The sequence below is a fragment of the Pantherophis guttatus genome, chromosome 10, assembly GCF_059756535.1.
Source record: "Pantherophis guttatus breed Tessera chromosome 10, ASM5975653v1, whole genome shotgun sequence".
In the NCBI taxonomy this organism is placed as follows: Eukaryota; Metazoa; Chordata; class Lepidosauria; order Squamata; family Colubridae; genus Pantherophis; species Pantherophis guttatus.
This window is the reverse complement of record NC_142072.1, coordinates 4,170,393-4,195,672: the sequence shown is the minus strand read 5'-3', so window position 1 is coordinate 4,195,672 and position 25,280 is coordinate 4,170,393. Positions and strand designations below refer to the sequence as shown.

General features: G+C 44.6%; 1 protein-coding gene across 1 annotated transcript; it reads left to right on the top strand.

The window, feature by feature from the left end:
* Positions 1-1,161: 1,161 nt before the first annotated feature.
* Positions 1,162-24,527, top strand: CBLC (Cbl proto-oncogene C). The gene is made up of 11 exons (XM_087876447.1): positions 1,162-2,461; positions 6,911-7,057; positions 9,973-10,129; positions 13,528-13,649; positions 14,272-14,409; positions 15,572-15,659; positions 17,070-17,201; positions 18,322-18,504; positions 19,979-20,095; positions 21,363-21,526; positions 23,351-24,527. The coding sequence occupies exons 1-10, from the start codon at positions 2,121-2,123 to the stop codon at positions 21,498-21,500; spliced, it is 1,563 nt and encodes a 520-aa protein (XP_087732573.1). The 5' UTR covers positions 1,162-2,120; the 3' UTR covers positions 21,501-21,526; positions 23,351-24,527.
* The last annotated feature ends 753 nt before the right edge of the window (positions 24,528-25,280 follow it).

Below are 25,280 nucleotides of genomic sequence, written 5' to 3'. Positions count from 1 at the left end.
AAGAAACACTACCATAAAGCATGGCACGGCGGCAACCTGGGGTAAGTGTGGGCAAATGAGTGAATTCATTAGCCACTTATCAAGAGTGCTGGCAAGCAACAGCAGAAGTTTCTGGAGGGTGAGGTCAAAAAAGTCAAAATGGGGTCCCTCACACTGTGATTAAAGCAGCCATCTTGATTCTTTTGAACACCGTCTGTGGACATCCTGTGTGCCAGTAGCCTACAATTGATATAATTTACTGGTCCTCTAAACGTTGGTAGACTTCCGTACAAAAATATCTAACTCTTGGGGATTCCTTTTTTAACGGCTTTCATATTTCTTGTGGTAAACGCAACTTAACCGAAGAACATTATTGTTGAACCTTGGCCATGAAATTTCAAGATATATTGGACTTTGGTTCGTACATAATTGTTTTATTCAATGAAGCTGCAGTAAAAAATAAACTTTACTCTGACATGGCTTAAGATCACATGGTTCACATTTACTTAGTTATTTTCATTTATTTAAACAACGTTTGCAGCTGCTCATCTCAGGACATTTATTCTAAGCCAGGCACAGAAGGCGAAAACCAAAAAGAACAGCATCGTTTTACAAAATAAGCACCCCAAATAATAACATGCGTCTCGATACTAAAAGTTAATCAATGTTCAATTGGTAAAGACATAAATAAGCTCAGCTTATGCATCACACTTCCTTCTCCTCAGCTCACAAAGGGTGGACTTTTGGATCTTTTTAAAAGTGCAAAAATAACTTTAAAATGTCGGTCTTCTTTTCCTTCTTTCTTTCTTTCTTCCTTCCTTCCTTCCTTCCTTTCTTCTCTTTCACACTCTCTTTTTCTGTCTTTCCCTTCCTTCCTTCCTCCCTCCCTCCCTCCCTCCCCCTTCTACTCCCTCTCTCCTCCCTCTCTCCCTCCTTCCCTCCCTCCCCTTCCTTCCTCCCTCCCCCTCACTTCCCCCGCTCCTTCCATCCCTTCTTCCTTCCTTCCTCCCTCCTCCCTCCTTCCTCCCTCCCTTCCTCCCTCCCTCTCTCCTTTCTTCCTTCCTCCCTCCCTCCTCCTCACTTCCCCCTGCTCCTTCCCTCCCTCCCTCCTTCTTTCCTCCCTCCCTCCTTCCTTCCTTCTTCCCTCCCTCCCCCTCACTTCCCCCTGCTCCTTCCCTCCCTCCTTCCCTCCTTCCTCTCACCCTTCCTTCCTCCCTCCTTTCTCCCTCCTCCTTCCCTCCCTCCCTCCCCCTCATTTCCCCCCCTCCTTCCCTCTCTCCCTCCTTCCCTCCCTCCTCCTCCTTCCTTCCTTCCCTTCCTCCCTCCCCATTCAATTCATTATCCGACTAATCCGACTAAAGCAAAGAACTAATCCGACAATTTCTTAATTTTGTCTGCTTTTTATCAGCTCAGGCTTTTTGGAGGTGGGGAGCAGGATTACAACATAATTTTCTGGTCATGCCACCGATTTCGTGCCATGAATCACATCCTACTTCACTTGACTTGGCCCAAATAGAACAGGACAGGGGGGAAAATATGAGCCACTCTTCGAGTCGCAATGCAACACACCACACTGATTAAAATCTACCGAAAGATAGAATCGTGACTTCTTCTTTTTTCTTTCTTTCTTTCTTTCCAGGCCTTGACCTGCTCTGTGGATGAAACAATAGAGGCAGAAGCCTCTGTCCAAGGTTGCTGGGCTCCAGACTCCCTCTTCTCAGGACCAGGAGCATTGTAGGATTGATTTTATTTTGCAATTTGTCTAGCACTGGCCCGCCCACCGTTCCCAAAGCTGAACTGGAGCCTGCCCTCCCTTCCCTGCAAGCATCAACCTGTCCACAGCACTTGTTGATTTCTCCCCACTGCTTTGTGGCCGGTGTGTTGTCAGGACTCTAATGCTCTGAAGCTGTTTGTTATTTCCTCTTTGGTTCTCTCTCCCCCACCCCACTACTAATTCACTACTCATTGCTTTTGTCACTTCAATCCTCCAGTTCCTTCCTTCCCTCCCTCCCTTCTTTCTTTCTTTCTTTCGAGCTGGTTGGGCTCCTTCCTGGCACACAGCAGTGCCCTCGCCAACTTCCAGGTTGGCAGCAGGAAACGGCCAAGCTCCCTCCTTCCTTCTCTCACCTGGGAATTCCAGCATGGCAATGGCACCTGGGCCAGCTTGGATGCCTCGCCGGACCGGAGCCCACCGTTCTTTGGAGAAAGCCCTCCAGGGGTTAACCAAGCTGCAACAGCTGGTGTGCCAACCTCAGGTGGCACTTCGGAATAGCCCGCCTTACCTGCCATCCCTCCTGCCCTGGATCTACCAGCACCTGATCCTTATTCGGGAGCATTACGGGTCTGGTTTGGCCAAGGTTTGGGAATCAGATTTCTTTCGTATTTTTGTCCTGAATCTGCTGGAAAAGATTAAGCAAACCACACGGCTATTCAGAAGAGGGAAAAACAAGGAGGAGATTTTGCTGGAAGGCTCGGCTGCCAGGTAAAAAAGAAAAAAAGAATATTTTATAACCGTTCGTTTTATTTTCATTGCATTTTTTTTTTTAACTTCAGGATCTCACTGTATTGTTTTAATGTTGCAAGGTCTGGAAGCCGCTCCAAAGAAATACTTCTAAAATATTAAAACTACACTGTTTCAATTAGCTGCAATATTGTTTATTCATTCATTTATTTATTTAATAAATAAGCAATAATTATATATTGTAGTGAATTGAAACGCTGTAGTTCTAATATTTTAATTATCCTTTTACTTATTTTGTAATTTGTAAGCCGCCTAGATTCGTTTTTAGAGGGAATTTGGGCAGCATAAAAATTTAGTAAATAAAAATAAATAATATATACTGTGTTTCCCCGAAAATAAGACCCTGTCTTATATTTTTTTTGAACCCTGAAATAAGCTCTTGGCCTTATTGCCATGGGCTCAAAAGCCCGATTGGGCTTATTATTAGGGGATGTCTTATTTTGGGGGAAACAGGGTATCTATTTCCTCAATAATTATTCTTCGGTCCATAGTTAGGATTTAAATTATGAAGTGTTCCTGGTCTTGGTGAATCTAATTATAGATGATGATGATGATGATGATGATGATGAGGATGAGGATGATACAATTTTTAATTGTGATACATTTTTAAATGTTCAGTTGACTGAGTTTCATGTTTAATGAATAAAAGAATAATAATAAAATTATTATTGTTATTATTATTATTATTTTAAGAAGATACTTGGTTGATATCTAGGATGCTGGCAGCAACCCGTATCAACCATCAGCGCCAGTCAATGTTATTTGTGATTTTAAATGTTCAGTTGACTGAGTTTCATGTTTAATGAATAAAAAAATAAAAATACAAAATGACAACAAACAAACAACAACAATAATAATAATACTGGTAATAATACAAACTGAGGTTGAACTATGTGATGTTGAACTGTTAATGGGAGACAATGACATCTGAAACGAAACATATTGGAGAGAAGCAGAATAGTAAAAAAACGAGGAATTTTTGTGCACGAGAGAAGGATAAGTGGACCGTATCATCCTAATCACCTCATCTTTGTGACTGTGTTAAGATCTCGATGGCTAGTTGGTGCCTGGTACTTAAGGAATGATGGGCAGAAAATGTTTTTATTTAGCCTTTCAATATTATGTACCTTTTATTACTTGGCTTGTTAAATTGTTCAGTTTAGGGCAATATTTCTGAACCTTGGACACTTTAAGAGGTATGGACTTCAATTCCCAGAATTCCCCAGCCAGCATGCTGGCTGGGGAATTCTGGGAGTTGAAGTCCATGCCTCTTAAAGTGTCCAAAGTTGAGACACTGGTTTCGGGCCTGTATTCCAACTGCAAATATACAATATACAGATGGATAACAGTCACACAAAACCGATAAAAAAAAAACCCCAAGTCTAAATAAAGAGCTGTCTAAATATTATTTGTGGCCTAGGCGATTGCTACCTAAGATAGGCAGCCAAATATATCTTTTAAATACATAAGTATTGGCCAAAATATAAATGTAGGTAAAAAGTCAAAAAAAAAAAAGAATATTTTACAAGCATTCGTTTTTATTTTCATTGCATTTTTAACAAAAATTCAGGATGTCTCTTTATTGCTTTAATGTTTTCATTGTTGCCTTGATATCAATGTCCGGAAGCCGCTTAGAGTCAGTCGCCTTTGTCGAACTCTGAAAAAATAGTTTAAAAGTATTAAAAGTACAGAGTTTCAATGAGATGTAATATAGAACTATTTATTTATTATTTTTAAACGTAGCTAACAAAGGGGAACCAATGAAGACACAGCAAGGCAACTTTCAAAGTGAAGTGTGAGAGCAAATAGTAATGGGGGGGGAAGCAATATTTTATGTCCTAATAAAGTAGAATAACTCCTGTAACATCATAACTCACCCTTATAAACTCCAGTATCTCCATCTAGAGAAAAATGGACAAGAAATATTTGTTTTGTACTAAATGTGCAGCATTTCTCAAAGTCGGCGATGTTAAGATGTGTGAACTTCAACTCCCAGAATTCCCTCTTCTGCTGGGGAATTCTGGGAGTTGAAGTCCATCCCCTATTATTATTATTTATTTTTTATTTGATTTATATGCCGCCCTTCTCCAGAGACTCAGGGCGGCTCACAATGTGCCAAGCAATAATTATAATTGCCAAGGTTGGGAAACACTACTCTAGATCAGAGCTGGGCAACTATGGCCCTTTTATGACTTGTGGACTTCAATTCCCAGAATTCCTGAGCTAACATGGCTGGCTCGGGAATTCTGGGAGTTGAAGTCCACAAGTCATAAAAGGGCCATAGTTGCCCACCCCTGTTCTCTCTTTACAGAGAACTGTAAAATAGAAAAGATTGGACAGCCATTTATCCAGAATTGTATAAAGTCACCTGCTGGAGTAGGTCTAGAAGACCTCCAAGTCCCTTTCAATGCTATTATTCAGTCACTTTGGCCCCAAATCCTGCTTAAAAATCATAGCTCGATAATATAGGCGTATTAACCCATTGTTAAAAGCAGAAGAGGAAGGGCTGATAAACGAAAATAAGAACTATGTTTTACACCGTTTCCCCTTTATCAATGGCGATAGGGTGGTTTGATAAACAGCCTCAACTTTCCCACCTGTGGGCCCCCCTCAGATAAAAAGCTAAATTCACAGGTGCCAGAGAGAAAGAGAGAGAAACCAGACTGGATTTTGAAAAAAAGAAAAGAAAAAAGGGAGTGTCAGCTTATCAAACTACCTTTGGCACCCTTTGGGTCTGCATTAAGTAGTTAACCTGCCTCAGAATATGTCTGTTGGTGTAATTTCTATATACAGTAGCAGAATTTGTAAAATAAGAGTAAAGTTAGCTGGGTTTGAATCAGGTCCGTTGGCCAAGTTATTGTTTATCCCTCTCCCAATCCTTGTCTGCCTTCCCACATCAGGCTAAGGTAAACCATGGTTTGTTAAAGGGGTGGCTGCAAGGCGCAAGGGATCTGAAAATCTAGGCCTCACGGTTGCAGCTGCCATCTTGACTTATTTGACTTTCCCGCACCCGTCAACCTCACAGGCACTCCTGCTTTGCTTAACCCTAGATTTCTGACGAAGCCCTGAATCCATGTGTTGAGCTAAGCCATAAACAGATTTACAAACCTGCAATGTTTGCTTTCCGCCAACAGTTTGAGCCGACCGTAAACAGGATTGGGAGGATGTCTCTGTGGTTTATTATAAGGCTTATTTGGGCCTCTTGCAACCCGGTTCTTTGGCCTTTCAACCTCAAATTGTGTCCCCCCTCCACATTAAATATAAATGCTCTCTCCAGTTTTTAGGGATTATAATGGTTGCAAGAAAAGGAGGTTCGGGGTTGCACGCTGTCCACTTCTGGATAAATCTGACAATGATGGTCAAGGAAGGCCCATTCTGTGATTCATTTAACCCGTTTGTAAAATGGATGCTTTTAAAGATGACATTTGGGGCCCCAAAGATGACGTTTGGGGGTCCCAGGCCTTTAATGAGCCTCCTCAAACATGTCCCTTGCGTCAGTTCTACCCTTTATTGACGGTCTAACACCCATTCATAGGTGATGGAGGAAATTCGTTGCTCTTCGGTGCCTGTCTCTTCTGCAGCTGCTATAAGCATCATATTGCAAAGTTTCCAGGCGCCAAGCAAACAGAGAGACGTGTTAGACTATTTCTGGCAGACAGGTGGGACCTGAACAAATTCACTTTTCTCCAGGCCAAACATATCAGCAAAGCTGTTCAATAAAGACCATGCTGTCTTTTCTTTCTTTCTTTCTTTCTTTCTTTCTTTCTTTCTTTCTTTCTTTCTTTCTTTCTTTCTTTCTTTCTTTCTTTCTTTCCTTTCTTTCTTTCTTTCTTCTTTCTTTCTTCCTTCCTTCCTTCCTCTCTCTCCCTCTCCCTCTCCCTCTCCCTCTCTCTCTCTTCCTCTCCCTCTCTCTCTCGGCAGTGTTTGCAAACCATTATAGATTCGCAGGCTTGCTGAAGCTGGTAGGTAACAGGATATCAGAGTTGGAAGGGTCCTTGGAGGTCTTCTAGTCCAACCCCCTGCTTAGGCAGGAAACCCCATAGCATTTCAGATCTCTTAAGAGATTATCCAATCTCTTCTTAAAAACTTCCAGTGATGGAGCATTCACAACTTCTGAAGAAAAGCCATTCCATCGATTAATTTTTCTCACTGTCAGGAAATTCCTCCTTAGTTCTAGATTGCTTCTCTCCATGATTAGTTTCCATCCATTGCTTCTTGTTCTACCCTCAGGTGCTTTGGAGAATAGCTTAACTCCCTCTTCTTTGGGTCAGCCCCTGAGATATTGGAAGACTGCTATTCACGTCTCCCCAAGTCCTTCTTTTCATTAAACTAGAGATACCCAAATCCTGCAACCGTTCTTCATATGTCTTCATTCTTCTAATTCAACTTTTCCTTCCCTTCTCGTTGCAGGAGGAATCTAACGAAGCTTTCCCTGATCTTCAGTCACATGTTGGCTGAACTACAAGCCGTGTTTCCCAACGGGGAGGACCAAGGCAGCACGTACCAGCTGAGCAAGCAAGAGGCCCAGATCTTCTGGAGGGGCACCTGGAGGGAACGGTGAGCCCCCAAAAACCAGTTTTACAAGACCTTTACAACGCCTTCCCAAGGCGGACGAGATCTGTTCCTCATCACACGTTTTACTCTTCCTTTCTGCATGCATCCTGTCTCTGCTTCCATCAGTAGTACAGGAAGTCCTCGACTTACGACCACAATTGAGCCTAAAATTTCTGTGGCTAGACATTTGTTAAGGCAGTTTTGTCCCGTTTTACGACCCCTTTTTTGCCAGGGTTGTTAAGTGAATCGATGCCGTCGTTAAGTTAGTAACCCAGTTGTTAATTGAATCTGGCTTCCCCACTGACTTGGCTTGTCAGAAGGCCGCAAAAAAGGGATCACACAACCCCGGGACACTGCGACCGTCATAAATACAAGTCAGTTGCCAAGAGTCTGAATTTTGATCACATGACCAGGAGGAGCCCACAACGGTCGTAAGTGTGAAAAATAGTCCTGAGTCACTTTTGTCAGTGCCGTTGTAACTTTGAACAGTCACTAAACAAAGTGTTGTAAGTCGAGGACTAAACAAACCCTGAATGAGCATAAGCCTCCCAGAGTTATCTTATTTTTTTAAAAACCAGTTTTATTGGGTTTTTTTTCTTTTCTCCTCTCCCATCTTCTCCGAAATCTTTCTTTTTTTTTGAACAGTGTTGATCGTTTCTTATCTTATACAATTAGTCAAATTCAAATATATTTTACTCAATTATTTATTTATTTATTTATTTATTAGTTCGATTTATATGCCGCCCTTCTCGGGAGACTCAGGGCGGCTTACAATGCATTAAGCAATAGTCTTCATACTTTTGTATATACCTGCTTAGTAGGGCTTTTTTGCCCCCCCCCCCAAGCGGTGTTCTATTTTATACAAAGTCAGCTTATTGCCCCCACAAACCAGGTCCTCATTTTACCCACCTCGGAAGGATGGAAGGCTGAGTCAACCTTGAGCCTGGTGAGATTTGAACTCACAGTAATTGCAGGCAGCTGGCAGCTAAATGCTACTTTAACAGTAGTTTAGTCCACTGCACCACCAGGCTCCCCCCTTTCCTTTTTTTTTTTTTTTTTTTTGAATAGATCTCAGTATTTCTATACTTGCATACATAAATACCTTCTTCATTTATCCCTAAATTCTAACTTTACTATTTGTACACATTTATCCTCTTTTATTCTTAAGCAATTCATTCTTTTTCTTAATATATTTATATTTCTTTGTTCAGAGCTGCCTTCCTTCCACTTCATCTTGCCTTCCAGAGTTATCTTGTGGTAAGACGGGTGGCCAATAAATTGTATAAATGAATAGGTAAAGGTTCCCCTCGCACATATGTGCTAGTCGTTCCCGACTCTAGGGGGCGGTGCTCATCTCCGTTTCAAAGCCGAAGAGCCAGCGCTGTCCAAAGATGTCTCCGTGGTCATGTGGCCGGCATGACTCAACACCAAAGGTGCACGGAACGCTGTTATCTTCCCACCAAAGGTGGTCCCTATTTTTCTACTTGCATTTTTTACCTGCTTTCGAACTGCTAGGTTGGAAGAAGCTGGGACAAGTAACAGTAACAGAGTTGGAAGGGACCTTGGAGGTCATATAGTCCAACCCCCTGCTCACACAGGAGACCTCTACTAGGGATTCGAACCGCCGACCTTTCTGATCGACAAGCTCAGCGTCTTAGCCACTGAGCCACCACGTCCTTATAAATGAATATATAAATATTATTCTCCAAGTTCTTGGGGAAGCCTTTCAAACAATCCTGAGTCCTTTGTCTGGAATAGGACTTCATCCCGATTTCAATTCTATCGGGATAGGGAAAAGCAATACGAAATTATTGCAACCAGCTTTTAAAAGTCCAAATTGATTTGAATTTTCTCTTGATTAACGAACCTGATTGATTATTGTTGTTCTTCGGCTTTGATTGGACTCTTAAGTGCTTTTCCTGTCGATGTTTTATGATGCTACGGTTGGTTAAATTCACTACTTTAATCCTGTTTATCTACAATCGATAGGATTGAAAGCTTCTTAGAGTTGACGTTCGATGGAAAGGGCCTATCCGCCGAGAAAAATAAAAAATAAATAAGTTATTACCTTTTCATACATCCTTATGAGGCATTGTGTGTGGGCCGACCATAATAAGAAAAAGCATCAACCTTTGAACTGAAATGGTTTAATGATATCTCGGATTCCCAGACCTTGGAAATGGTAGATCTGTAAAGAGGTCTACTTATTGCTGTCTTGGACAATTTTCAGAGTTCACTCTACACGCTTCTTCACGGGATGTTGAAACATGCATGTTCACGCCCATAAGTATCACAATTCCCTTCAGTCCCACTCCTGGGTTCTCATATAAACTGAATAACAAGAGTCCTTCGGAAGTAGGGCGGTATATAAATCAAATAAAAGTAAAAGTAAAGTAAAAGTACAACCTCCAGTGATGGAGCATTCACAATTTCTGGAGGCAAGCAGTTCCACCGGTTAATTGTCCTCACTGTCAGGAAATTTCTCCTTAGTTCTAGGTTGCTTCTCTCCTTGATTACTTTCCACCCGTTGTTTCTTGTCCTGCCCTCAGGTGCTTTGGAGAATAGCTTGACTCCCTCTTTTTTGTGGCAGCCCCTGAGATATTGGAACACTGCTATCATGTCATTCCCAGTCCTTCTTTTCAACTAGACTAGCCATGCCCAGTTCCTGCAACCGTTCTTCATATGTTTTAGCCTCCAGTCCCCTCATCGTCTTGGTTGCTCTTCTCTGCACTCTTTCTAGAGTCTCAACATCTTTCTTAAATCGTGGCGACCAACACTAGATGCAATATTCCAAGTTTGGTCTTCCGAAGGCATTATAAAGTGGTATTATTAATATTTCTTGTGATAATGATTATATCCCTCTGTTAATGCAGCCCAGGACTGTGGCAGCTATAACCTTTCCTTTTCCTTCTCTTTAGGAGCCTGGTTCCTTGGACTGAATTTCAAAAAGGTCTCCAGCAAGTCCATTCAGTAGATTCTGGTCCAATGGCCGTAGCCCTGAAGTCCACCATTGACCTGACTTGCAGTGGCCATATCTCCATATTTGAATTTGACATCTTCACTCGTCTCTTTCAGGTAGATCGTGGGAAGCTATTTATTTATTTACATTTATTTCACTTTGCTTTCATCCCACCTTTATTATTTTTATAAGAAATATACTTGATACTCCTTCCTCCTCCTATTTTCCATACAACAACAACCTTGTAAGGAGGGGCTGGGCTGAGAGAGGAGGACTGGCCCAAAGTCCCCCCCCCCAGCCAGCTTTCATTCCTAAAGTGGGACTAGAACTCATGGTCACCTGGTGATTGGCCCAAAGTCTCCCCAGCCAGCTTTCATTCCTAAGGTGGGACTAGAACTCACGGTCACCTGGTGATTGGCCCATAGTCTCCCCAGCCAGCTTTCATTCCTAAAGTGGGACTAGAACTCACGGTCACCTGGTGATTAGCCCATAGTCTCCCCAGCCAGCTTTCATTCCTAAGGTGGGACTAGAACTCACGGTCACCTGGTGATTGGCCCAAAGTCTCCCCAGCCAGCTTTCATTCCTAAAGTGGGACTAGAACTCACGGTCACCTGGTGATTGGCCTATAGTCTCCTCAGCCAGCTTTCATTCCTAAGGTGGGACTAGAACTCACGGTCACCTGGTGATTGGCCTATAGTCTCCTCAGCCAGCTTTCATTCTTAAGGTGGGACTAGAACTCACGGTCACCTGGTCATTGGCCCAAAATCCCCTAGCTGGCTTTCATGCCATCCGCAGTGTTTCTACTTTAACACCGAAAATGAAACATGCCACAGATACACAATCGTCGAAGGGTTTGAAAAAAAGGAAGACGTTTGGAAGCTTTTTTAGGCGCAAGTGAGCTGAATTGGGGGGCGAAGAGAGCAGCCTCGTAAATCATCCTTGAAGTTTGATGCTGTTTCTCTCTCTCTCTTTTCTCTCTCGACTATCAGTCGGTGAGTTGTTGATCGCGGGCAGGATGTGGCTTTGTGGGGTCCATCCTTCAAGGCTGCCAGGGTGGGTGGAAAGCGAGGGTCAACGGAGACGGAGCTGCAAAAAAAAAAAAAAGTTTCCATTTCTGAAAGTGGAAAAACAGCTCGCCTTCTTCAAAGAATGTGGGTGGAGAACTGAGGTGCTCAATCAACAGCCTTGAATGCTTGGCTCGATTCACAAAAAAGTAAACCACAAAAAATGGGTGTCAAAAGAACCGCCGGGGTTCAAATCGGCAGCTTCCTCGGAACTGACCCCTTTGGCTGGATTTCCAGAACGAGCCATCAAGGGGGGCAACCGAAGAAATTGAGTCTCCACCAGGCTGTCCTAGCATCTGAGGACCAAAAGGAACAGGGGCAACATTTTCAGCGGTGCAGGCAAGCAGAAGGGTAGGGCTGGCTGGCTGGCTGGTGGCGGAAACCGTGAGGTCCATGAAGAAGTCGGTGCTCTCCCCACACTTTAGCCACACAGACAATGGGTGATATCACAGTGGAAAAAGTTCTGCATTCTGCCGTCTCCAGCACAGGGGTGAAATCCAGCAGGTTCTGACAGGTTCTGGAGAACCGGTTGCGGAAATTTTGACTAGTTCGGAGAACCAGCAAATACCACCTCTGGCTGGTCCCAGAGTGGGGTGGGAAGGGAGGTTTTGCAGTATCCTTCCCCCAGGAGTGGGGAGGGAATGGGGATTTTGCAGTATCCTTCCCCTGGAGTGGGGAGGGAATGGGGATTTTGCAGTATCCTTCCCCCAGGAGTGGGGAGGGAATGGGGATTTTGCAGTATCCTTCCCCTGGAGTGGGGTGGGAATGGAGATTTTGCAGTATCCTTCCCCTGGAGTGGGGTGGGAATGGAGATTTTGCAGTATCCTTCCCCCAGGAGTGGGGAGGGAATGGGGATTTTGCAGTATCCTTCCCCTGGAGTGGGGTGGGAATGGAGATTTTGCAGTATCCTCCCCCCAGGAGTGGGGAGGGAATGGAGATTTTGCAGTATCCTTCCCCTGGATTGGGGAGGGAATAGGGATTTTGCAGTATCTTTCCCCTAGGAGTGGGGAGGGAATGGAGATTTTGCAGTATCCTTCCCCTGGAGTGGGGAGGGAATGGGGATTGTGCAATATCCTTCCCCTAGGAGTGGGGAGGGAATGGGGATTTTGCAGTATCCTTCCTCTGCCACGCCCACCAAGCCACGCCCACAGAACCGGTAGTAAAAAAAATTGGATTTCACCACTGCTCCAGCATCCTGGGTTTGCAACATCTTGCAGTCGCCTCTAGGCGAGATCAGCAGCATACACCTTTAATAAATAAATACCTTTTTTACAAATAGCTTGTAGTTTCAACATATTTTAGGAAGCACCCAGTCCTGTCAGGGAGAAGGAACCAAGTGTAAAGTTAATTTGGAGTTTCTGCACAATCACAAAAAGCTAGGGCCAAGCCCTCCTAAATTCCTTGGAACCTTATCTAATTGTTCCTAAGAACTGGCTGCCGGATTGGGAGATACCTGAACAGGTAGACCTTGATTTACAACAGTTTGTCTGCTGCTGACCATTCAAAGTTAGAATGGCACTGAAAAAGGTGACTTATGATCGTTATTCACACTTCATCATCGTCTTTTAATGACCTCATAATCCCTTGCGGGGTGGAGTCTGGCCAACTGAATGGAGCTAGCAGAGTGTTTTAATGGCCGAATGCCTTTCCTGTCGCCGATGAGGAGTTTTGTTCAGCAGATATATTCTCAGTGTGTCCAGAGAGAGAAATATCTGCCTCTACCTAGGATTGAACTCACAGCCTCCTGATTGCAAGGCGAGAGCTCCACCTCTAGGCCACCACACCACTCTATCGTTTTTCACACTTATACTCTCTAAATTTGTCTATTAAATAAATGAATACAGGTATTCCCCAACTTACAACAGTTTATTTAGTGACCATTTGAAGTTATAACAGCACTGAGTTAGTGACTTACGGCTGTTTTTCTCACTTACGACGATTACAGTGTCTCGAGGGGTCACGTGATCCCCCTTTTGCAACTCTATGACAAGCCACGTCAATGGGGAAGCCAGACTCATTTAACAACGGTGACAAGGAAGGCCGTAAAACGGGCATCAAACTCACTTAACAACCGTCTCGCTTAGCAACAGAAATGTTGGGCTCGATTGTGGTCGTAAAGTCGAGGACTACCTGAATTCTAGGCAGAACGTAATAAAGTAGTTAGCTCGAATTCTGCACGCGCGGGTTCCTGTTTGTTCGCACCTGACAACACACCCCAAAATGATCAGTCTCACCAGGCTCAAGCAGCTGTGTGAAATGAGAAAACTGAACAGTAAACTGTGATTTATCCTGAGGCAAAAAAATTTTTTTAAAATGCTCTCAACTTGTCAGTTGATTCTCTCAGTTTTTTCCTTGCGAAAAGCTGTGAACGTGAATCTGGATTTAAGATGGCATTTTCTATTATCGGCTTTCCTTCCCCGTCTGATTCTTTTCCCATTTTCTCTTCACAGCCTTGGCCAACTCTGTTGAAGAACTGGACTTATCTAGCAGTAACACACCCAGGTTACATGGCGTTCCTCACTTACGACGAGGTGAAGGCGCGGCTGCAGGCATATGTCAACAAACCGGGCAGGTAAACTTTCTAGAGATTGCATTAATCTGGGGAGGGGAGGTTGGATTTCAAAAGAACTGCTCTCTCAGGCCCCCACTAGTTGATCTTATAATAAACTTTAATACAATATTTTAAAAAATATATTTTTTTCCTGGAAGCGCTATAAAACTGCATACATATTGTTAGAAGTAGTTCTCGCTTAACGATGGTCATTGGGAACTCCAATTTCCATCGTTAAGTGGAACGTCATATAGCCATGCTGCTTAGCGACGGGAGTTCCAGCAGCCCCTAATTACTATCATTAAGCAAATCACTGTGGGTCGGTATGCGAGGACCTCATGCGATCAGAAGGTTCGATTTCCCACCGGCTTCCCCATCGACATCGTGGGAAGCCGGCAGGGAAGGTTGCAAATTGTGATCACATGACCACCTTGCCTGAGGAATTCTGGGAGTTGGAGTCTAGACATCTTAAAGGGGCCACGTTTGAGAACCACAAATTCTGCAGGAAGTTTGTCTTTTCCTAGCTTAACCTCTGCCCCCCACTCGGGTTCAAACTAGCTTGCTTGCAAAGCGTTCTCCGTAGCCATAACTCTCCCTGCCACCCCAATTTTGGATTCAAATTCTCTCTGTCTTTCTCCCACAGCTACATTTTCCGGCTCAGTTGCACCCGGTTGGGCCAGTGGGCGATCGGTTACGTGACGGCAGATAGAAGCATCTTGCAAACCATCCCACAGAACAAGTCCCTGTTCCAGGCCTTGGTGGATGGACACAAGGAAGGCTTGTGAGTATCAGAGACGCAAGTGGGCGTAAGAGGATTATCCTTGATCAGAAATCCATAACAGATCCATAACATAATATCTTTCCTCTGGATCAACCAATGACACAACAGAATGGGCAAGCTGTCAAAATCTCCGGAACGAAGACTTTGAGTTGATCCAAATTTGGATTTATGGAATAATGTAGCTCTGGAGTTCTACCGTGTTTCCCCAAAAATAAGACATCCCCTGATAATAAGCCCAATCGGGCTTTTGAGTGGATGTGCTAAAATAACACACACACCCAAAATAAACTCCCCAAAAATAAGCCCTTCCCAAAAATATTTAAATGCTTGCGCAGCTGGTCCTGGCCATTTCCTCTGGTTAGGGTTAGGGAGACAGAGCTGGAAATCAGGTAAGACAGCAAGAGGAGCTCCGTCTTGCTCCACGCGCCCCAAAATAATAAGATCTCCCCGAAAATAAGGCCAAGCACTTATTTCAGGGTTCAAAAAATATAAGACAGGGTCTTATTTTTGGGAAAACACGGTATTTATCTATTTATTAGATTTTTATTCCCGCCTTCATAACTTCATAAGTAATTCAATGTGGCAAATACACCTAATACAGGTAGTCCTTGACTTACAACCGCTCATTTAGTGACCGTTCAAAGTTAAAACGGCACTGAAAAAAAGGGACTTCTGAGCATTTTTCATACTTACGACCGTTGCAGCCCAAAGTCACATGATTAAAATTCAGACACTTGGCAACGGATTCATATTTATGACCTGTTGCAATGTCCCGGGGTCATTTGATCCCTTTTCCAGACCGTCTGATAAACACAAACTCAATTGGGAAGCCGGATTCACTTAACAAGTGTCACTAACTTAACAACCTCAGTGATTCACTTAATAACTGTGACAAGAAAGGTCGTAAAATAGGACAAAATTCACTTAACATAGGTCTCACTTAGCAACAGAAATGTTGGGCTCAATTGTGGTCTTAAGTCAAGGGGTACCTGTACTCCTTCCTCCTCCTATTTTCCCCACAACAACAGCCCTGTGAGGTGAGCTGGGCTGAGAGAGGGGGGGGGGACTGGCCCAAAGGCAGCCAACTAGGAATTCTGGGAGTTGAAGTCCACACATCTTAAAGTTGAGAAACAGTGGTTTAAAAGGTGCCTCTGTCTTGTAGCTACCTGTATCCGGATGGGAAAAACGTGAATCCGGATCTGGCAGAATTGATGGAAGGCTCTACTCGAAACCGAATTCAGGTCTCCCAGGTAAGTTAGTCCTTACAGGCCTGCAGGTGTTGGGTATATAGAGGTGTTAAGGCTGGAAGAGCTATAGGCCGCACACTCTTGGGAATTGTTCATGCCATAACCCTCAGTCGTTTTCCAGTAGATGATAGTAGTACATATAAAAATATAGATAGATAACGGAAAGATGACATGGATGGATGGATGGATGGATGGACGGACGGAGATAGATAGATGATGGATGGATGGATGGATGGATGGATGGATGGATGGATAGATGATATAGGATAGAGGATAGAGAATAGAGGATGGATGGATGGATGGATGGATGGATGGATGGATGGATGATGGATGGATGGATGGATGGACAGACAGATGGAGATAGATAGATGATAGATAGATGGATGGATGGATGGATGGATGGATGGACGGATGGAGATAGATGATAGATGATTGCTAGATGATAGATGATAGATGATAGATGGATGGATGGATCGAGATAGATAGATGATGGATGGATGGATGGAGATAGATAGGTGATGGATGGATGGATGGATGGATGGATAGATGATAGATGATAGATGGATGGATGGATGGACGGATGGAGATAGATGATAGATGATTGCTAGATGATAGATGATAGATGATAGATGATAGATGATAGATGGATGGATGGATGGATGGATGGATGGATGGATGGATGGATGGATAGATAGATAGATAGATGAATAGATGAATAGATAGATGATAGATGGATGGATGATGGATGGATGGGTGGGTGGGTGGATGGGTGGGCGGGCGGGCAGGCAGAGAGAGATAGACCGACAGAAAGAGAAGAGGAAAGAAAAGAAAGCAAAGAGAAGAGAAGAGGAATAGAAGTGGAGAAGAGAAAGGAAAGAGAGAAGAGAACACAGGGGAAAGGGAAGAAAAGAGAAAGGGAAGAGAAGAGGAGGAGACAAACAGGGAAAGGGAAGAGAGAAGATAACAGAAGGGGAAAAGGAAGACAAGAGAAGAGAAAGGGAAGTGAGAAGAGAACACAGTGGAAAGAGAAGAGAAAGGGAAGAGGGAAGACAACAAAGGAGAGAGAGGAGAGAAGAAAACAATAGAAGCAGGACAGTAGTGTTTTTAAAATTTCTCATTCTCGCTTCAGTGGCACCTCGGTACTCAACTGCTTTGAAACTCACCCAATTTGGTACTCAACACATTTTGACATGAACATTTTGTCCCATCATTTGTTTAGTACTCGACACAACAAGCTTGAACTTGTCAGTTGTCAGCTGCCTTGTGACTCACTACCTTCACTCACTATTCCTGATGGGAAAAATTTGTTTGGTAGTTCTTGCTCCTCCCGGAACCAATTAACAACGAGTACCCAGGTGCCACTATATTTTGACTCCGGTTTCACACCTCTGCCTGCCCCTTCTTCCTCTGCAGGAACAGTTCGAGCTCTACAGCCAGGTGGAATCCACCTTCCAGCTTTGCAAAATCTGCGCCGAGAACAATAAGGATGTTCAGATCCGGCCGTGCGGTCATCTTCTCTGCCGGGAATGCCTTAAGTCGTGGCAGGTGATTTCCTTCCCCTCCCTTTCTGGGGTTTTTTTTTTTTCATTGATTTTAATTCAAAATGTTTCAGTGTTTCTCAACCTTGGCTGCTGGACAATGTGTGGACTTCAACTCCCAGGGTTGTGCTTGACCTTGGGGGGGGGGGCGGGGTGGACATGGCCAGCTCAATGTCACTTGTGTCGGGGGGCACCTGTGGTGGCCAAGTGGTAAGACACGACTTCCCTGGGAACCTCTCTCACTCTCATTATAATCTCCTTCCTTCCTTCCTTCCTTCCTTCCTTCCTTCCTTCCTTCCTTCCTTCCTTCCTTCCTTCCTTCCTTCTTCTTTTTCCTTCCCTCTTCCTTCTCCTTTCTTCTTCCTTCCTTCCCTTCTTTTTCCTTCCCTCTTCCTTCTCCTTTCTTCTTCCTTCCTTCCTTTCCTTCTTTTTCCTTCCCTCTTCCTTCTCCTTTCTTCTTCCTTCCTTCCTTTTCTTCTTTTTCCATCTCTTTTCCTTCTCCTTTCTTCTTCCTTCTTCCTTCCCTCTTCCTTCTCCTTTCTTCTTCCTTCCTTCCTTCCCTTCTTTTTCCTTCCCTCTTCCTTCTCCTTTCTTCCTTCCTTCCCTTCTTTTTCCTTCCCTCTTCCTTCTCCTTTCTTCTTCCTTCCTTCCTTCCCTTCTTTTTCCTTCCCTCTTCCTTCTCCTTTCTTCTTCCTTCCTTCCCTTCTTTTTCCTTCCCTCTTCCTTCTCCTTTCTTCTTCCTTCCCCTCCTTTCCTTCTTTTTCCTTCCTTGCTCTCTTCCCACCTTTCCTTCTTTTCCTTTGCCTTTCCTCTTTCTTTCCTTTCTCCTTTCCTGCCCCTTCTTGCATGCTCAAATGCAAAAGGAAGGGAAAGAGCCGTTTTCGGCTTCCTGCAGCCCTCTGCCACCGGAAACAGAGCTCGGGGCGGCCTCAAACACGGCCCTCCCGAGCTCCGTTTTCACTGGCAGATGCACCATGGACCGGTCCTTTGCTGTTTCCAAGGCTGCCCCGTGGGTCAAATCTAAGCGTTTGACACCCCTGTTCGTACCTGACACTGGGCGAACCTTATTCCTTTGAGTCCTGGGGGGGGGGATAAATCCTAACGTGACTCTCTCTGCTTCTTGACAGCTTTCAAAATCCCCCACCTGCCCCTTCTGTCGCCAGACGATCTGGGGCCATGAAGATGTCGAGGTCAGCCCCTACAGCTCCAAGGAGGGCAGCCCTACAACTAAGGACGAGAGCGACGAAGGCGACCTGGAGGATGTGGACATGGTGTTGCAACAGCTGATGCTCATGCGCCAGACCCAGGGGGTCAGTGTGAGATGAGAGGGGGCCTCCTTTGATTTTGAGCATCACTATTGCACCTGGGGGCACTGAGGGAGGAGGTGGGTGGGGCTTAAAAGGTGGCAGCTAGGACCAGGGCATTGAAACCCCGCCCCTTTTAAGATGGTAGCGTAATGTACGACGGAGCCTGAATGCATTTTCGCCAGGGCCATTCTTTGATATTTTTAATCCCATCCCAAGCTGCAACCTCCTCAACACATCGGTTTCCTTTTTTTTTAATTTAATTTAATTAGTGTATATCCCGTTTTTATTATTTTTTATAAATAACTCAAGGCACGGAACTTAGATAATAGTCCTTCCTTCGCCTGTTTTTCCTCACAACAGCCAACCTGTGAGGTGGATTGGGCTGAGAAAGAGGAACCGGCCCAAATTCCCCCATGTTCATGGCTAAGGTGGGACTAGAACTCACAGTCTCCTGGTGATTGGCCCAGAGTCAGTCACCCAGCCAGCTTTCGTGCCTAAGGCAACACTAGAACTCTCCGTCACCTGGTGATTGGCTCAAAGTCACCCAGCCATCTTTCGTGCCTAAGGCGGCACTAGAGCTCTCAGTCACCTGGTAATTAGTCTAAAGTCACCCAGCCATCTTTCGTGCCTAAGGCAGCACTAGAACTCTCCATCACCTGGTGATTAACCTAAAGTCACCCAGCCAGTTTTCGTGCCTAAAGCGGCACTAGAGCTCTCAGTCACCTGGTAATTAGTCTAAAATCACCCAGCCAGCTTTCGTGCCTAAGGCAGCACTAGAACTCTCCATCACCTGGTGATTAACCTAAAGTCACCCAGCCAGTTTTCGTGCCTAAGGTGGCACTAGAACTCTCCGTCACCTGGTGATTAACCTAAAGTCACCCAGCCAATTTTCGTGCCTAAGGCGGCACTAGAGCTCTCAGTCACCTGATAATTAGTCTAAAATCACCCAGCCAGCTTTCGTGCCTAAGGCAGCACTAGAACTCTCCATCACCTGGTAATTAGCCTAAAGTCACCCAGCCAGCTTTCGTGCCTAAGGCGGCACTAGAACTCACCATCTCCCAGTTTCTACCCTGGTGCTTTAACCACTACCGTGTTTCCCTGAAAATAAGACCCTGTCTTATATTTTTTTTTGAACCCTGAAATAAGCGCTTGGCCTTATTGCCATACGCTCAAAAGCCCGATTGGGCTTATTATCAGGGGAGGTCTTATTTTGGGGGAAACAGGGTATACCAACCTGGGTTTTTTTTCCCGCCCCTGTCAGTTTTTTTTCTCTGTGGAAATGGGGGTCCCCATCAGGCAACTAAAGAGGTGGCAAAATTACTGAAATTACTGTCCGGAATGCAAGGCCTCGACCCATCCGAACATTTCTCCTGCTTTGCGTGGATTGTGAAGTGCGACAGATTGCTTTCCCCCTCAGGATGTTAAATAAATGGGGAGAAAGGAATTGACTCTGTTCTTTCTCCCTCTTCTGCTCCAGAGAGCGGCTCCCGTTTCATCTCCCAATCTGGACCCTGTGTTGCAAACCCCTCCAGTACCCCCAAGATTAGATCTCCTGCCGCAGAGACCCCCGGCTCTTCCTCTTCCAGACTATCAAGTAAGTGAAATCCTCAACTTAACAACAGTTCATTTAGTGACCAAAGTCACAACAGCACTGGATAGCTCAGCAGACTAATGCATTGTAATTTAACTCCAGCTATCTGCAATTAGTAAGTTCGAATCTCGCCAGGCTCAAGGTCGACTCAGCCTTCCATCCTTTCTAAGGTAGGTAAAATGAGGACCCAGTTTGTGGGGGCAATAAGCTGACTTTGTATAAATATACAAAAGGATGAAGGCTATTGCTGAGCACATTGTAAGCCGCCCTGAGTCTCCGGAGAAGGGCGGCATATAAATAAAAAAAAAACCGCTTTTCCCGCTTATAATCGTCACAGCCTCCCTGTGGTCCTCTGATCAAAATTCAAACGCTGGGCAACCGACTCATATTTATGACGGTTGCGGTATCCCGGAGTCACGTGATCTCCTTTTACGACCTTCTGACAAACCGTGGGGAAGCCAGATTCACTTAACAACCGTGTTAAACTTGGCTTAACCACTGCAATGCTTCCCTTTAACAACTTGTTGTGGCCTGTTGGCCGCTGGCCCCTCCAGCAGCCAAATCAGAGGAGGAGGAGGAGGAGGAGGAGGAGTGGGAGTCAGGGTCAGCATCAAGGCAACCTGAGAGCTCCGAGGGGGAAGGGGGAATGGAGCTGTCAGAGAAAAAGAGAGACAGAGGCGGAGCCTGGGCTGTCCGTCAGCCCTCAGGTGGAGAGTCAACAGCCCCCAGGTCTGGAGGTGGCTGATGAGGAGGAGGAGGAACAGCTGGGTCCAGTGCCTGATGCACAGATGCACAGAAGGCAGAGGAGAGGAGAGCAGTGGAAATCTATGGGCTGGTCCTCGGGACAGAAGAGCCACCGCTGCTAGTGAAGCCCCACCCTATCTCTGGGGATAAAAGGCAGGGGGTGGAGATGAATAGATGTGGCAGACAACTATTCATCTCCCTGCCGGATAGACTTGTGTTTAGAGAGAATTTTTTTTTGCCGGGGCTGCTGGCGCTCCTAATAAAGGAATCATTGATTTAAATACAGAAGGTTTGTTGTGTTTGGGGAGCTGAGTCAGAACACAACTGTGGCAAGCAAGGTCGTAAAAATGGAACCAGAATCACTTAGCAAGTGTCTTGTTTAGGAACAGAAATGTTGGGCTCAATTGTGGTCGTAAGCCGAGGACTACCTGTATTTTGTCATGGGAATAGGACTGCTGGGTGCATAAGACGTCGATGCCAGTTATCTCCTCACCACCCCAACCCATTCCTTCTGCTGCCCATTTAGACCGTCTCTTCTTCGGCCCACTGGATCAGGGATCGCCCCTTGCCAAGCCTTCCTCAAGAACACTCTCCGTCCGTCACTGCATGGAACACCTCCGCAGCTTCTCCATTTGAGGAGAAGGGACAGGAATCCCAGCGATGAGTTGCTTGCAGGCAATCCGGGAGCAGGTAAAATAGACGTTGATCTAGATCATGGGGTCTCCAGACGTGGCAACTTTAAATAGGATAGGATAGGATAGGATAGGATAGGATAGGATAGGATAGGATAGGATAAGGATAAGGATAAGGATAAGGATAAGGATAAGGATAAAACAATAATAAGAATAGAATAGAGTAGAGTAGAGTAGAGTAGAATAGAATAGAATAGAATAGAATAGAATAGAATAGAATAGAATAGAATAGAATAGAATGAAGAATTAGAGTGGAATAGAATAGAATAGAATAGAATAGAATAGAATAGAATAGAATAGAATAGAATAGAATAGAATAGAATAGAATAGAATAGAATACTTTATTGGCCAAGTGTGATTGGACACACAAGGAATTTGTCTTTGGTGCACAAGCTCTCGGTGTACATAAAAGCTATAAGAGATATATCATGACCATAGTCATCATAAAAATACATTCATCATAAATCCTAAGATACAGCGCTTAGTGTTAGTCATAGATACTAAATAAGCAATCAACATAAATCAAACTAGGAAACTAAATAAAACAATATAAATCTCCATTCCCAACCCACTCTGGGGCCAGCCAGTATTTGCCAGTTCTCTGCTTAAAATTTCCGCTACCGGTTCTCCAGAACCTGTCAGAACCTGCTGGATTTCACCCCTTCCCCCAAATGAGATATCTTCTAACCAGGGGGGGAGGGGTTCAAATTTTTTTACTACCAGTTCTGTGGGTGTGGCTCGGTGGGCATGGCTTGGTGGGCGTGGCAGGGAAAGGATACTGTAAAATCCCCATTCCCTCCCCACTCCAGGGGAAGGTTACTGCAAAATCCCCATTTCCTCTCGATCAGCTGGGACTTGGGAGGCAGAGAATAGATGGGGGCGGGGCCAGTCAGAATTTTTACTACCGGTTCTCCGAACTACTCAACATTTCCGCTACCGGTTGTCCAGAACTGGTCCGAACCTGCTGAAACCCACCTCTGCTTCTAACTTCTATACAGCTACAGTAAATCCATCTCTATCTTCCTGAGTGGTGCATTAGTAAGACCGCACCTAGAATACTGCATCCAGTTTTGGTCTATAAAACTATAAAACTATAGAGCCTTGGTAGTACAGTGGTCTAAAGCACCCTGTTATTAAGACCAGCTGCTTGCAATTACTGCAGGTTCGAATCTCGCCAGGCTCAAGGTTGACTCAGCCTTCCATCCTTTCTAAGGTAGGTAAATTGAGGACCCAGTTTGTGGGGGCAATAAGCTGACTTTGTATAAATATACAAAGGATGAAGGCTATTGCTGAGCACATTGTAAACCGGCCTGAGTCTCCGGAGAAGGGCGGCATATAAATCAAATTTTTAAAAAAACTATAAAACACTATAAAAAAAGATGTTGAGACTCTAGAAAAAGTGCAGAGAAGAGCGACGAAGATGATTAGGGGACTGCAGACTAAAACATACAATGAACGGTTGCAGGAACTGGGCATGGCTAGTCTAGGGAAGAGAAGGACCAGGGGAGGCATCTTCCAATATTTGAGGGGCTGCCACAGAGACGAGGGAGTCAAGTTATTTTCCAAAGCACCCGAAGGCCAGACAAGGAATAACGGATGGAAACTGAACAAGGAGAGATTCAACCTGGAAATAAGGAGAACAGTCAACCCATGGAACAGAAGTTGCCTTTGGAAGTTGTGGGAGCTTCATCACTGGAGGCTTTCAAGAAGAGATTGGACTGCCATTTGTCAGAAATGATTTCCAGCTTGGGTGAGGGGGGGTTGGACTAATAGATCTACAAGATCCTTTCCAACTTAAATCTGTAATTTTGTCCTCTTCTAGGGTCGTATCTGATCTGCGCTGTCCGATTGGTGGAATCGAGTCTGGGAGAGCCAGCTAACGGTGTCCTTCCACATGACCAAATGAAGGAGAAGTTGGCTTAGTTCTGATGCTTCACCCAGCTTGACTTCCAACAGAAGGAAATCAGCCGAGCAAAATCTAATGCTTTTGGAAGGACAATTGGGATGTTTTTAGGAATGTTTTACAAAACATGTGCCTTTTCCTGGATGAACTACCATGATTCTATTATTCTATCCGGAACTTCGCAAGCATTGCTATCACTAAACATCTAAAGAATCACATTTCCCTGTTTTGGGAAAAGAGGATATATCGGACAGTAACTACATCATCACCGTTCGTGCCTTATAACAATAGTTCTTGACCCTTTTTTCACCACGAAACCCCTTCAAATATCTTTTGTGGCCACGGACCATGGCCACGGACCCTCAAGACTTAAGATTTAAATCATAATATTTCTTCAAGCCCTGTGACGACATCGTATGCCGTGGTGGTGCTAACTCTGCCGATCGCCAGCAGTTCGATCCAGACCGGCTCAAGGTTAACTCAGCCGTCCATCCTTCCGAAGTCGCTAAAATGAGGACCCAGGTTGTTGGAGGCAATGTGATGACTCTATAAACTGCTTATGAAGTGATATATAAATCTATTGCTCTTCCCTTCTCCTTCCTTCCTTCCTTCCTCCCTCCCTTCCTTCCTTCCTCCCTCCCTCCCTCCCATCGTTCCATGGTGCACAGTGGTTAGAATGCAGCATTGCAGGCTAATTCTGCCATCTGCCAGCAGTTTGATCCTGACCAGTTCAAGGTCGACTCAGCCTTCTGTCCTTCCGAGGTGGGTAAAATGAGGACCCAGATTGCTGGGGGTAATATGCTGAGTCTGTAAACCGCTTAAAGAGGGCTGTAAAGCACTGTGAAGCGGTATATAAATCTAAGGGCTATTGCTATTGTCCCCCAGGGCTCTGCAGATCACAGATTGGGGAAACATCGCATTACAGCGTAGTCACCTTATTCATTTTGGAAAGAGGGTTGACTTTTCTAACTTATTTCTCTCTAGGAAGATGTACACTTCTTCTTCAGCAGGAGAAGCATCAGCGTTTTCTGTTCAAAACCTTAAATCCAGAGGAGAAAGCAGGACTTTTAGAATTAAACTTATAAGTTGACTAGTCTTTTTTTTTGTATCTGGATACTGTCTCTATCCATTTCCTGGGTTGAATGGATAAAATGGTGAAGCTGTCCACTAGGTGGCGCTGGTGTCTCAGGAGAAAAATATGTGGATTTAGGTCAAATTTGTAAAAATAGGTACTCGATTCTCTTTGGGGATTTTTAATTATATTTTTTCTTAGGTACAGATGTGGGTGCGATCAGTTGTTTATTTATTTGTATCCCGCTTTATTATTTTTGCTTTATTATTTTTACAAAAGGTTCAAAGTGGCAAACATCGGCCCGATTTTCCTACGTTTTCCTCCTATTTTCCTCCTATTTTAACCACTTTCTTAACTGAAACAAACTTCTTGGATGAGAAGTAAAATATTTTCAAAGAAAAAGCCAAAAAAGTCCAGCTGCTTTTTGGGGAAGGGGAAAAAAAAACAGCACCTTTTGGACAAGAAAGGATGGAAGGCTGAGTCAACCTTGAGCCTGGGGAGATTCGAACTTGCAGTAATTGCAGACCGCTGGTGTTAATCACAATGCTATTAGTCTGCTAAGCCACCAGGCCCTTCTTTCCCTCTCCACTGCTCATCCCCCCTTACTTGCCTGCTTAGCAAGGATATTGATCCGTCTCTCCTGGGTGGAAAGTCCGTTGGCTGCAGATGCTTTGCTGAGATCAGCTCCTATTCCAGGAACCTCCATCAATGCAATGGGATGGGTTGGGTTGCAGAAGACATGAGAAGGGTGGGGTGAGGGCTGAGGTGGGGGAAAGG

What these genes read in the sequence shown, in the direction of transcription:
- CBLC (XM_087876447.1), top strand. Translation starts at nt 2,121, where the DNA reads ATGGCAATGGCACCTGGGCCAGCTTGGATGCCTCGCCGGACCGGAGCC. An exon ending in CTGGAAGGCTCGGCTGCCAG is followed by an intron (nt 2,462 to 6,910) that starts GTAAAAAAGAAA and finishes TTCTCGTTGCAG; the next exon opens with GAGGAATCTAACGAAGCTTT. An exon ending in AGGGGCACCTGGAGGGAACG is followed by an intron (nt 7,058 to 9,972) that starts GTGAGCCCCCAA and finishes CCTTCTCTTTAG; the next exon opens with GAGCCTGGTTCCTTGGACTG.